This window comes from Pestalotiopsis fici (genome assembly GCF_000516985.1).
Source record: "Pestalotiopsis fici W106-1 unplaced genomic scaffold PFICI_Scf_4, whole genome shotgun sequence".
In the NCBI taxonomy this organism is placed as follows: Eukaryota; Fungi; Ascomycota; class Sordariomycetes; order Amphisphaeriales; family Sporocadaceae; genus Pestalotiopsis; species Pestalotiopsis fici.
This window is the reverse complement of record NW_006917094.1, coordinates 3,546,226-3,558,430: the sequence shown is the minus strand read 5'-3', so window position 1 is coordinate 3,558,430 and position 12,205 is coordinate 3,546,226. Positions and strand designations below refer to the sequence as shown.

Here is a 12,205-nt window from a genome sequence, read left to right as displayed (position 1 = left end):
CTTGTATCCCATCTCATTTGTGCTAGGGATGGTCCTTGCTGAGGATCCGGCATCGACGAGCCTGAAGAACACCAGACGAACATGTCGAACTCATGGCATTTCTTCCCTCTCTTCTAACATGAGGCTCTCCATCCCGACACTCTTTTTTTTGTTTACTTAGAAGAGGTATCCTCTCTTCAACGCTCTCACCTCTTGTCCCTCTCTCCCCCGCTCTCTTTGTTTCTCCGTATTTTCATATATACTATATACTTTTTTTGTTTTATTTTCTATTATTATTTCTATTACTATTATTGTATTATTCCCCTCACCACGAGGAAGTTGAGAGAAAACCCTCGTGTGTGCAGGTGCCCAAAAAGGTTGCATATCCTCTAGGCCTGGATTCCCGCTGGCCATTGTTTTGAACAAGACGCGTCTCAGACGGACACCACCCCTCCTCCAAGTCGTTCGCCCGCCGCGCCGAATGACATTGCCCGTATTTCTAGTTCTGATTGGGCTCACATCGGTACTCTCGACAACAGGAGCCTTTTCGTCTCTGGGGACTCCATTCTGGGGGGCTTTTTACTAATTGTAACTGTTCCTTCTGTCGGCAAATCTCCATCTTGTCGTGCGACTCCTTTTTTTTTCCGTCTTCCTCTTCGTGTACAGCTTCAGCGGTCTCATATCGGCCTCTTCTTTTTGCGACGTTGCAGCCAGCATTTGACTTTGCCTACTGCCAGCTCTTTACGTGTCCCGCCGTTGGGCTTTTTCAATTTTAATTCATCTGGACGACGATTCAATTTGGCACGACCAGCCTCTTGGGATACACACCAGATAGCGACCCGCCCCCCTTGCACGACTCAGCTTCAAGCTTTCAACGGTGCGACGGTCGCGCATCAATCGCCCTCGGTCGTCTCCCTGCTGTCGCTATTTTTTGACTTTAATCACAGCAGTACGCGACGCACTCACTGCTTAGGTGCCCATTTCCGAGGCCCGACGGATTTCAAGGGCCATTACTGTCTGTATAGAGCTCCGACCTGCAGCGCCCGACGGTGCACAATACGGGCCCAACCTCATCGGCGACTGCTTATTCGGCTACTTGGCGCCCCGACGAAAGCAATTGAAAATCATTCGTAGTCTACCTGTGCATTCCAACCCCTTCGCTAGTCCGCATACTAGTGAACCTCTCGATACGGTCTTTCGATACTCGTTCTCAACAGCGTCGTCGTTCCATTCCAAGCCTAGCAATTCGATCTCGCGTTTTTGTGGACAGTCACAAGCTGTTACTGCAGGGTCCGGTGTCCCTGCCGTATTTTGCTTCGTTTTCCCGCCTAGCCATCTTCTCTTTTATGGGCGCTTCTCAAGGGAATTAAGGGAAAGGGGTTTCTCGACATTTCCACCGGGACGGTTCATTTTCCCATTTTGTTTCAGCTTCACGTGGTGTTCTTCGGCCAGGTTGTATGCTACAGTCCTAAGTCGCAAGGGGAAATCGCACTCCTTTCAAGGAAGTGCCTCCCCTTCTTCTCAGTCTGCCTATCATGGCAACTTCCAGTCCAGCTGGCGGCGGTTCGTCAGCGGCTCGTAGTGTAGCCATGGATCACAACGACCCCTTCGGTACGGATGATTACTCGCCGGATGACAGAGAACCCCGGCATCGATACTCGACTTTCGACACTCAGCTCTTTGCTCTCGGAAGCAATGCCTCACCAGCCCAAGCAAAACGAGCCTTGGAAGCACATCTTGCAGAAACAGATCGGCGGATGGAGGAAGCTGGAAAACTAGGTACCGCTTTGGTGCAACAGCGCAAGCAGCTCACGCAGCGGATAGAGGAGATTGAAAAGCTCCATGCCGAGGCCGAGCTGTCTCAAGACTTGAGAGAGAAACTGGCCGAGATAGAACGAGATTACAATGATGTTGCAAGAGAGAGTGCGAAAGCGTTTCTTCCCAAGCCCAGAGTTCCTAGCAATGAGGCCGCTGCTGCATCAGGGGAAAGGGTGAGTACTGTCTGTAACGTCTCTGACTGCACTAATAAGTACTAATGCCACGTCAAATGCAGCGCTCAGTTAGTCCCTCCAAATTTGAAGCACAAGGCGGCTCACCGACCAAACTTACTTTGCCAAATCGAAAGCTCCGGAACCAGCCAGCTAATCGGGTCCACGACATTGAGTTTGCTGCCGAAATCAGTCAATCTCTCATTGTGCAAGTCAGGAATCTGCAAGCCTTGCTCTCAGAGAAAGAGGAGGAACTCAAAGATGTCAAGATTGAGAAATCCAAACTCGAATACGATGCGGAATCGTTTCAGCAACGCCTCAAGTCTTTGGACGAAAGCCAAAATCGATACAAGGATGAAAATTGGAGTCTCGAGACACAGATTCACGAGCTGTCTGCAGCACAAAGAGAATCAGCAGACCGCGAGAAGAAGCTACAGCAAACCGTCAGCATTCTGCAAGCAGAGAAGAACACTACCCAACGAGAACTAGATGAGGTTAAGCTCAACCACTCCAAGTTGGCAGAGGAGCATGCCGCAGCCGTGAAGCATCACGATACCGAGCTTGGCGCCGCAAAGAGGAACATTGTTATCGCCGAGTCCGAGCGGACAGCGCTATTGCGGAAGGTCGAAGATTTGACAGGGCAAAACCAGGAACTGGCCAAGGCAGTCTCGGCTCAGAGGGGCAGGGCACTTGATCGACCCGAAGCTCATGGAACCAGTGATGAGGATTTCCAAACCGCCAATGACAATGATACCCCCGAACACTCTCCTCCGCCTTCGCCGATCAAGGGCACGCCTCGCCACTCATTGCTTGAATCAGAAACGCTCAAGACCTCGCTGTCTCATGCTCAACGCACTATTCAGAGCTTGAGGACCAATGTTCATCGCGAGAAGACCGAGAAGCTCGAGCTTAGACGCATGCTCCAAGATGCGCGTGACGAGCTCGAAAAGGTTCGGGCCGACCCTATGCCAAGCAGCAAACGAGAACGTCCCAGCAAAGCTACATCTCGCGATTTCAAAAAACCGCCGCGATTACTTGGTGCCTTGCGAAGTGCTCGCAGCGAAATCTTTGCACCAGCCGAGGACCCCGAATGGGAAGACCAAACTCCCGGTTCCAGCCCCGATCAGACAGCTGCCATAAAACGCCGGCCAAGCCAAGTCTCGCCTGTCATTGAAAGTGTCGAGACCGATAACTTCGAAACAGCCAACGAGACTAGCGATCAAGCGTTTGAGACTGCTAATGAGCGAGATGTCGAGACTGACGATTTCCACACTGTCGCAGAGGAGTTCTCTAGCGATGATACCCAGACTGAGACTGAGAGCCCCAGCAAGCGTGCTACCTTGAGAGCAAGACCTCCACTTCAACCCTTAGGCCACGGGCGCAACAACTCAATACACAGCACTGCTTCCACCGAGGATGAATATGGATTCGATGACAGTCGTCCCTCGTCATCCCACTTTCCTCCACTGCAAACCAAGTTCCCACTCCGTCTTGGTCGTGGAGCTCGTCGCCGGTCAAGACAAGGTAGCGAGGATACGATCTTCCGGGGTAGCTCTTCAGCCTTTGCCAATGAATCAAACCGAACTCCTCAACCGAATCAGAGTCTCGCAGCTGAGCTGGGTGATTTCGATGGTAGCGACAATGACTCCAACTTGTCAGCGACACCTAGCAAACGAAGCATTCGCCTGTCTAGGCCTGGTTCGATGAGGGGTCCCACTGCTTCGCCTCCTCCGCCAATGCCCTATCAACGCAGAAATACCATGGTTGAAAGTGGCACGATGACAGAGCCCTTTATAGAGTTTGCCCCGAGCTTTTCCTTCAACGCCGCTACCTCTGCACGACCTGCATCCGCGCATACAGTCGTCAGCCGTGTCTCAGATATCAGCGATACTGGAACTGCGTATTTGGATGAGAGCCATGCCAAGTTTCCATCTTCTCCTTCATCTGGAAAACGGGACTTTGCAGTATCCAATGTCCACGCTAATGACCTGGCTCCTATCGAGGAGACTGACATGCACATTGCTGAACTAGAGCAGCTCAGGGAGGCACACGCCAAACAGATTGAAGAGTTGCATTCTGAGAGGAACGCAGCTCACGTGTCCGCTTTGGCAGCTCTTGAAGCACAGCATGCAGACTTGATTGACCGCGCCATAGCTGAAGCACGATCGTCTCATGAACGGGAGCTAGAGATCCTCAAATCTGACCATAGCAATGACAAGAGTGGTGCCCTCGCGGCTGCCCATGAGGCTCATGCTCGAGAGCTCGAGACACTCAGATCAAGTCATGCAGACGACAAGACCACTGCCATCGCAGCGGCCAAGGCAGCGCATCTGCATGAGCTGGAAAAGCTGCAGTCCACGCACAATGCAAAGATTGCTCAGGCAGAGTCCGACTACCAGGCAGCTCATGATCGTGAATTGGAAGCCCTCAAGGCTAGTCACGCTCAACAGCTCGAGGTCGCAACCAATGCCAGCAAAGAATCCCATGCTGCCGAGTTGGAGTCTCTCGCTGCAGCACATGCTGCCCAAATTGAGCGCGCCAGAAAAGAAGTCAGCGATAGTCATGCACAGGCTGTGGAATCCCTTAAAGCTGGCCACAACGCACAAGTCGAGCTCGCCATGCAGAGCAGCGACGCCGCCCACGCGGCTGATCTAGAGCGCCTCAAGGCTTCGCACCTCGATCAGATCAAACAAGTCAGAGATGCCATGAATGCCGACATTGAGCATTTGAGGACTTCACATCTTGCACAGCTCGAGCAAGTCAGGGGCGACGTAAGCGCTAGCCATGCGCAAGAGCTCGAAGCTCTCAAGGCCACCCATACTAGCCAGGTTGAGCAGCTCAAGAAGGACAACGACGCAGCTCATGCTGCTGAGCTGGCAGCTCTCGCCGCTTTGCATGCCAAGCAATTGGATACGTCTAATGCTGATAATGAAGCTAGACTTGCTAAAGAATTGGATGTATTGGCTACTTCTCACCGCGAACAGCTGGAAACTTCCAGAACAGAAGCCGATGCCCAACTCACCAAGCAGCTCGGTGATATCAAGGCTGCACATGCTGATGAGCTGAGTGCTCTGCGAACAGAGAGTGATGCTAAGTTGGTCGCTGAGCTGTCAGCGCTCAAGTTGGCGCACAGCAATGCGTTGGAATCTTCACAAGCAGAAGCTGAGAACAAATTGGCACAAGAGATTCGCACTCTCCAAGGCGAACACGCGAGACAATTAGAAAATGTCAAGTCAGAGGAGGCTGCCCGCCTGGCCCTCGAGACCGAATCCCTTCGGGCTGCTCATGCTAGGAATCTTGAAGAGCTCGAGAAGGAGAAAGACAAGGCGCATGCATCTGAGTTGGCAGCACTAAACAAGACTCATGCGGCACAACTCGAGCAGTCTCTAGCCAAGCGAGATGCTGCTCACTCTGCTGAACTCGCGGCGCTGGCCAGCACACACGACAAACAGCTGGCAGTGGCTCGTTCGGAGGCGGAGGCCACATTGGCCCGTGAGCTTGCATCTCTCAAGGGCTCCCATGCCAGTGAGCTCGAAACCATCCGAAGTGAGCATGCTGCAACGCACGCCAAAGAATTGGAGACCTTTGAAGCGGCTCTCGCTAAGCAGCTCGAGTCGACCAAGTCTGAAGGCAATGCAGCACACAACGAGCAAATCCAGGCGTTGAAGGCGGCTAATGCTGAGATCGTTGATGCGCACAAGCGTGACAGTCAACAAGCTCTGGAAAAGGCACTGGAGTCTGCCAGAGCCAGCCATGACCGAGAACTCGAGAACCTCCGCAGTGAACACATGGCTACCCAGTCAAGGCATACAGACGAATTGAGCTCCAAGCATGCTGGTGAATTGGCCGCTTTGGAAGCCGCGTTGGTTGCTGCTAAGGCCACGGAGCTTCAAGCTCTTTCTTCTCAACATGACCAGCATGTAGCTTCTGTTGAAGATGAACATGTCAAGGCCAAGGCAGCCGAACTCAGCAAGCTGACTGAACGCCATGAGAAGGAACTTGAATCAGCCAAGGCCGAAGCTGCTGCCACAAAGACGAAGGAATTGGCAGCCCTGACCTCAAGCCATCAACAAGAAATTGAACTTCTGCGTGCCGAAGGCGCGTCTTCCAAGGACAAGGCATTCCAAGAGCTCGTCTTCAGTCATCAACAGGAGATGGAGTCTCTTCAAGCTACGGCGTCTGCGTCGCGAGATGTGGACCTTAAAGCGCTCTCGTCCCGGCACGAGGAAGACATTGCCGCTATCAAGGCCGAGGCTGCCACGTTGAAAGCCCAAGATATGGAGAGCTTGAAGGCGACCCATACCGAGACGATCAAGTCACTCAAGGCTGAGCATGAAGATGCAGTTGCCAAACTCGCTGCCGAGCTCGCCGCAAGTCATGCTCTAGCACTGGAAACTCTCCGTTCCGAACATGAAACTTCAAGAAGCGCCGACTTGGGAGAACTAGACGCAAAGCACATTCAGGCTCTAGATGATCTTCGTCGCGACCATGAAGTATCTCGCAACCAAGCACTGGACCAGCTCAAATCGGAACACTCTGCATTCCTTGCCACTGTACGCACAGATCATCAATCCTCAATGGACGCCGCCATCGAGGACCTTCAAACAAGTCACGCCAAGGCCGTTGCTTCTCTCAAGGACGGCCATGCCACATCCCTCCAAGAAGCTTTGTCTGCCATTCAATTCTCCCATGCGACTGAGCTAGCAAGTCTCAAGTCTGCTAGTGATGCTGCCCTTGTGGATGCATTGGAGAAGGCCAATACTGAACATGCGCATGCTTTGGAGGCACAACAAGCGCAGAGTTTGGCAGAGCGTGATAGGCTCCTCGCTAGCCATGCACAGGAGCTTGAGGACCTCCGAAAAGCACTAACCTTGATACCACCAACACTGGGCTATTCGGCGATGAGCAGCATCGAAACAGAACCTATTGCGGAGCCAGAATCTCTTCGCAGCCCTAAGCGGGATGCCTTCATTCTCCCACGAGACCTAACCCACCCACAAACGCCACCGTACTCGACCACTGGGGTCATGGGCAAGAAGAGCAAGGGTACTGATACGCCAATTATTGCTGAAGACGAGACGCGCCAATCCCCAACCGCCACCAACAACAGCCCAGAGACGCCCGAATCTCAAAGGCCCTTTAAGGAGATGTCCACAAACACCGACGTCCGCCCAGCTCGAAGAACCGTGCTCCCCACGGCGGATCACGGCGCTCAGACGGCACTTACGTCAGATGGCATCGACAAGCTGCTCTCAAAGACACAACGTCGGGGTTCGCAAGACTCAATGACACTTGGTGCAACAGCCGCCGAGATTATCATCACTCCCTCTGACGAAAGGTCCTACTTGGGAATATACAATGACCAGCCACAAGACAAGGGCAAGAATATCGCTGGGGCTGCCAACTCTGTACCTGCACGACGACCTGGCAGTTCAAGCAGTGCTCGAGGTTCCCAGCAAACCGCGCCACCACTTCCAGCAAATCACAGAGAGGCCATTGAAGCTGCGCGAACTGGATCATCGCATGGGACCAAGACCGCTATGGGACCGCCCTTGCTGCCAGCATCTGCCTACAAGAACCCCCGCGATCGACCGCAGTCACCTCTGTCTGGGCGTGGCACTCCCACTCCTCGGGCCACTAGAACCGGCTCGACACAAGGTTTGGCTGACGTACAATCTTCTGCCAAGTTGAGCGTCCGCAGCCGACAGTCTTCCGTGTCATCATTTGCTTCAGAGATCGAGTCCAGATTTAATATCAGGAATGAGATGGGTATCGGAGCTTCCAGCTTTGCTGGCCCCAACACAGATCCTCGCATGATCCAGGCCATCACACAAACCATGATTGGTGAATATTTGTGGAAGTATACTCGCAAAGCGGGCCGTGGTGAGATGTCAGAGAACCGACATCGAAGATACTTCTGGGTTCACCCCTACACCCGCACACTGTACTGGAGTGACCGCGACCCAGCAGTCGCTGGCCGCTCCGAGCTCCGAGCCAAGAGCATACCTATCGAGGCTGTCCGAGTGGTTGCTGATGACAACCCCATGCCACCTGGATTGCACCGCAAGAGTCTGGTCATCGTCTCCCCGGGACGTACAGTCAAGTTCACCTGTACAACAGGTCAGCGCCACGAGACCTGGTTCAACGCACTATCGTACTTATTGCTGCGCACTGGCGATGAGAGCCATGCCGACGCTGAAGACTTGGCTGGCAACATTACTCAAGAAGATGTGGATGAGTTCAACCCTCCGTACGGAGCGAGTGCAGTCAATGGTAACCGACGTGCGCCACCGTCTCTCTCGTCGTACAACTCCAGGACTACGCGAAATGAGTCTCCCAATCTTGAAGCCTCCATGACCATTCCGACCTTGACACCCACGCGTGAGAGGGATTCGGCTGTCCGTCCGGGCACACTCGGCAGACTCAGCGGCTACTTGAACAGGACAAGCACGTCGGGCAGTATCTTCAGCACTCTGAGAAGCAGGAGCCACGGCCCTCCAGCTGCTCATGGCAGCGCAATCTACGAGGCGAGCGAGGTCAATGATAGTGCTGAAGAACTGCGGCAAATAATCGAACAACAGGAGAGGGAGTCTGACAGACTCGAGAATGTTCGAGCATGTTGCGATGGTAAGCAACACTACTGAATTCGCGTTACTGGATATGATTCTAATCTTCTTATGTTACAGGCAAACACGACGTAGGAACACTATCTCGCAGCTCCAAGCGAAACCGCTCGGCCCATGGTCACAGCCACAATCATTCGCACTCACACTCGCACTCACACTCACACCCTGAGCAATCTACCACGCCGACACCTATGAGCACTATCAAAGCTAGATCATAAGTTTAAATAGTTGATCTTGAAACCGTCAAGCCGGCTGGTCTTTTTCCACCCTTCGTGTCACTCGTTATCTGCAATTTTGAAAGCCCATTAGCGCTCTGGCACCCACCATGGCCCTTTACGACTGCCAACGATTTTTCTTTCGTCAATTGTCATTTCATCTATCGGTATCTCCGGTGCTTTTCTTCACCAGATTCGAAGACTGTACTAATGTATACTCGCTTTCGTTTATACTCTCTTGGGCGTGCATGGAATAGCATCATTGGAGTTTGTGGTGTTCTAATCTGCCGACAAGACTGCTATTGTAGTCAAGGAGAACGAAAAAAGAAAACATTGAAAGCAAATTGTCTTATGTATCCGCAAATCAATCACTACATGTCATATCAACGTGAAATCCGCGTGCTCCTTTGCTGGCTCAGGCTTGTTGGAAGAGACTGCATGTCGATAGGTTCCGCTCAGTCAACATTGGTCTTTCTGTAGCGTACAAGGACAAATAGTCACAGAATAGGAAGCACATGGTCAAAGCCAGTTTCATTCGATATTCAACTTGTCATGCAATGCGCGAGTGATGAACGCTCCTATGTAGATGGGATTTAGTCTGAGTCTTTTCCGAGGCCGCGCGGTGCTGCAGATAGCAGGGAGAAGAGACGTTCCCTTGCCACAAGTTGCTACAAGCAAATCACGGAACGATCAGACCGAGGAGGAGTGGCAGTCGGCCCATGCCCCTTTTCATTCGCTGTTCGGAACCGTCGCGGCATTCGCGATAAAGTATTGCGATGGCGCGATCAGAGGCGGGGGCAGCACCAAGGTCCAATCACCAGAAGCGCAATGAAATAGTGAATGCATGCTCCAATAACGTGCCGGCAACCGTGTGCTGGTGTATGACCACTTGGCCAATGATACTCAGACACCACGTAATGTTTCTTCTCTGGATGTCTGGCTACGATAACTACTCTCGAAGGGAGACTTACTGCCGTGAGGGGCTTCTACTTGGCAAACCCGTCGATGGCGAAGTATGATGGAATTTGTGCTGATCTCGCGCAACCATTAGTCGAATCATTGAGGACTGCAGTATGTAATTTTTGATTGCTCATGATATTCGTACTTGGATAGGTATATATACACAGGAGTATTCTTGTTATATTTTACAATTACTTTGGCATAACAAATGTGTTTTGACTTTTTACCAGGTAGATATCTATCGAAGATTGAGGCTCAACATGTCACCATCAGCTATTGAAGAAGTCACCAAAGTTGCAACGCACTTGAAAGAAAAGGCTCTGCCTGAGAAGAAAGGCAATACGGATACAAGTACGCAAGCAGATGCTGCCAAGGATACCGATGAGCTTCCGGAGCTACTCACTGGTCACCAGGAGCCCCTCAAGCTCAGCGGCGCCCTCGATCCGTTTGAACAGTTCGATGTCACTCCCATAATAGGAAGGGAATACGCCAATGTAGACCTTGCAGAATGGCTTCGTGCGCCAAACTCTGATGAGCTCTTGCGTGATCTGGCTATCACTGGTAAGTTCAAATGTATTTCTCTACATAAGTCATAAAACAATGAGATCCAAAAGTCACCTATACATGACATATTGGATGCTGATTGATCCACCACTTCTAGTTTCCCAGCGTGGAGTGGTATTCTTTCGAAAACAGGATAATATCACAAATGACCTGCAAAAGGAACTTGTACAACGACTAGGCGAGCTTTCAGGCAAGCCGGCGACTTCCAAGCTCCATATCCATCCTGTCCATAATGCTGGCCGTGACCAAGAAAAAGACAACGAGATTAGCGTGATATCATCCCGTCTGGCCAAGAAGATTTCTGCCGACAAGTTCCTCAACTATGGCAAGAACCAAAGCCAAAAGGGCTTGTGGCACTCTGATATTACGTTTGAGCCTGTTCCCAGTGATTATGCGCTGCTACGGCTGACAGAGCTGCCCAAAACAGGAGGAGGTGAGTTCGATATTCAGCATATTGGCCACGGGAGTAGTGGTCGTAGAAAGTGCATTATGCTAACATTTACTACTAGACACACTTTGGGCTTCTGGCTACGAGGTATATGACCGAATCTCCAAGCCGCTCCGGGGCTTCTTGGACACCCTGACGGCATACTACGCACAACCAGGGTTCAAAAACGCGGCCGACGCCAACGGCTTCCCCTTGTACACGGCGGAGCGCGGTGCCCCCGAGAACGTGGGCGAGATCCTCGAGGCTATACACCCCGTGATCCGAACGAACCCGGTGACGGGCTGGCGGTCCGTCTTTGCCGTCGGCCACCACGTGCAGCGCATCAATGGCCTGAGCGAGGAAGAGTCCCGGCACTTTCTTGACTGGTTCGTCCGCCTCATTGTCGAGAATCACGACCTCCAGGTCCGGCTGCGCTGGCAGAACCCCAATGATGTGGCGATCTGGGACAATCGGAGCGTGTACCACTCAGCCACTTCTGACTATGGTCATTTGAACCTGGGCGAGCGAAGCGGAAGCCGCGCTGTCAGCTTGGGGGAGAAACCGTATTTCGATCCCCAGAGCTCGACTCGGAGGGAGGCTTTGGCCAAGGATTTCGTGAATTGAGAAAGAAGAATGCCAAGCAATATGTCTTACAATGAGAATGAATATTTATGACTAGTAACCGCCTTATTTCATTACTTACCTTGTAAAAATGAGTTTGGATCATCCGAGACAGTGATATTGTTCTTTTGCATAATGGGTCGTGACAAAGAAATCTTTGAAGGGTATTGTCAAAACAGAATGACAGGCGTTGCTTTATTCTGCAATCTTCTAGGACCTTCCCGAGACTTATAAAATGGTTGGACCGGGGTGAACATTCAAAAGCTTTGATTCAGACCAGGAAACCTACTTACTGACCTTCATCCGACAGCTTTTCGCCAGTGCAAGCAACACCAGCCACTACTAACCGAGGAGCGCATTCTCTGGGCCATCACAATGTGTCGGCAAACCATCAGCGGACCGTATCCGTGCGGGCACGATACCGTCAAGTGGACATATTGTGGCAAGGCCAAGACTGCTTCGGTGATCAAGCTGACCAAGAACTTTGTGCCATGTAGGACGATTGAGACTAAAAAGGTCTTGGCCGACCTGGAGTCGCCGTGCTCGTCAACATGCTTGACCAGACCCTTCCAGTGCCATCAGTGCAGCGACGATTCTAATCAGGTCACGTGGCGATGCAAGACGTGCCAACATCTACGCTGCGGCGAGTGCAAGTACTGGAGCGAGTGTATGAATGGTTGTGGTAGTATTGCTCTCGGAAAAGCGGGTGCCAATTTTTGTGATGGGTGCCAGCGAAAGACTTCTCGAAGATGAGGGTTAGGTAGGTTGACAACATGAATACTTCTAAACCGGCATATAGAAGTGCAAATTGATCAAATTGGTCCG

At 51.9% G+C, this 12,205-nt stretch overlaps 2 protein-coding genes across 2 annotated transcripts; both read left to right on the top strand.

Moving 5' to 3' along the window:
• Window positions 1–1,568: 1,568 nt before the first annotated feature.
• Window positions 1,569–8,811, top strand: PFICI_07072 (uncharacterized protein; the record flags this gene model as incomplete). The annotated part of the gene is made up of 3 exons (XM_007835653.1): window positions 1,569–1,970; window positions 2,033–8,594; window positions 8,654–8,811. The coding sequence occupies 3 exons, from the start codon at window positions 1,569–1,571 to the stop codon at window positions 8,809–8,811; spliced, it is 7,122 nt and encodes a 2,373-aa protein (XP_007833844.1).
• Window positions 8,812–10,028: 1,217 nt separating this feature from the next.
• On the top strand, window positions 10,029–11,383 carry PFICI_07071 (uncharacterized protein; the record flags this gene model as incomplete). Its single annotated transcript, XM_007835652.1, has 3 exons — window positions 10,029–10,329; window positions 10,430–10,765; window positions 10,842–11,383. 3 exons carry the CDS (start codon window positions 10,029–10,031, stop codon window positions 11,381–11,383), a joined length of 1,179 nt encoding a protein of 392 aa, XP_007833843.1.
• Between the last annotated feature and the right edge of the window lie 822 nt (window positions 11,384–12,205).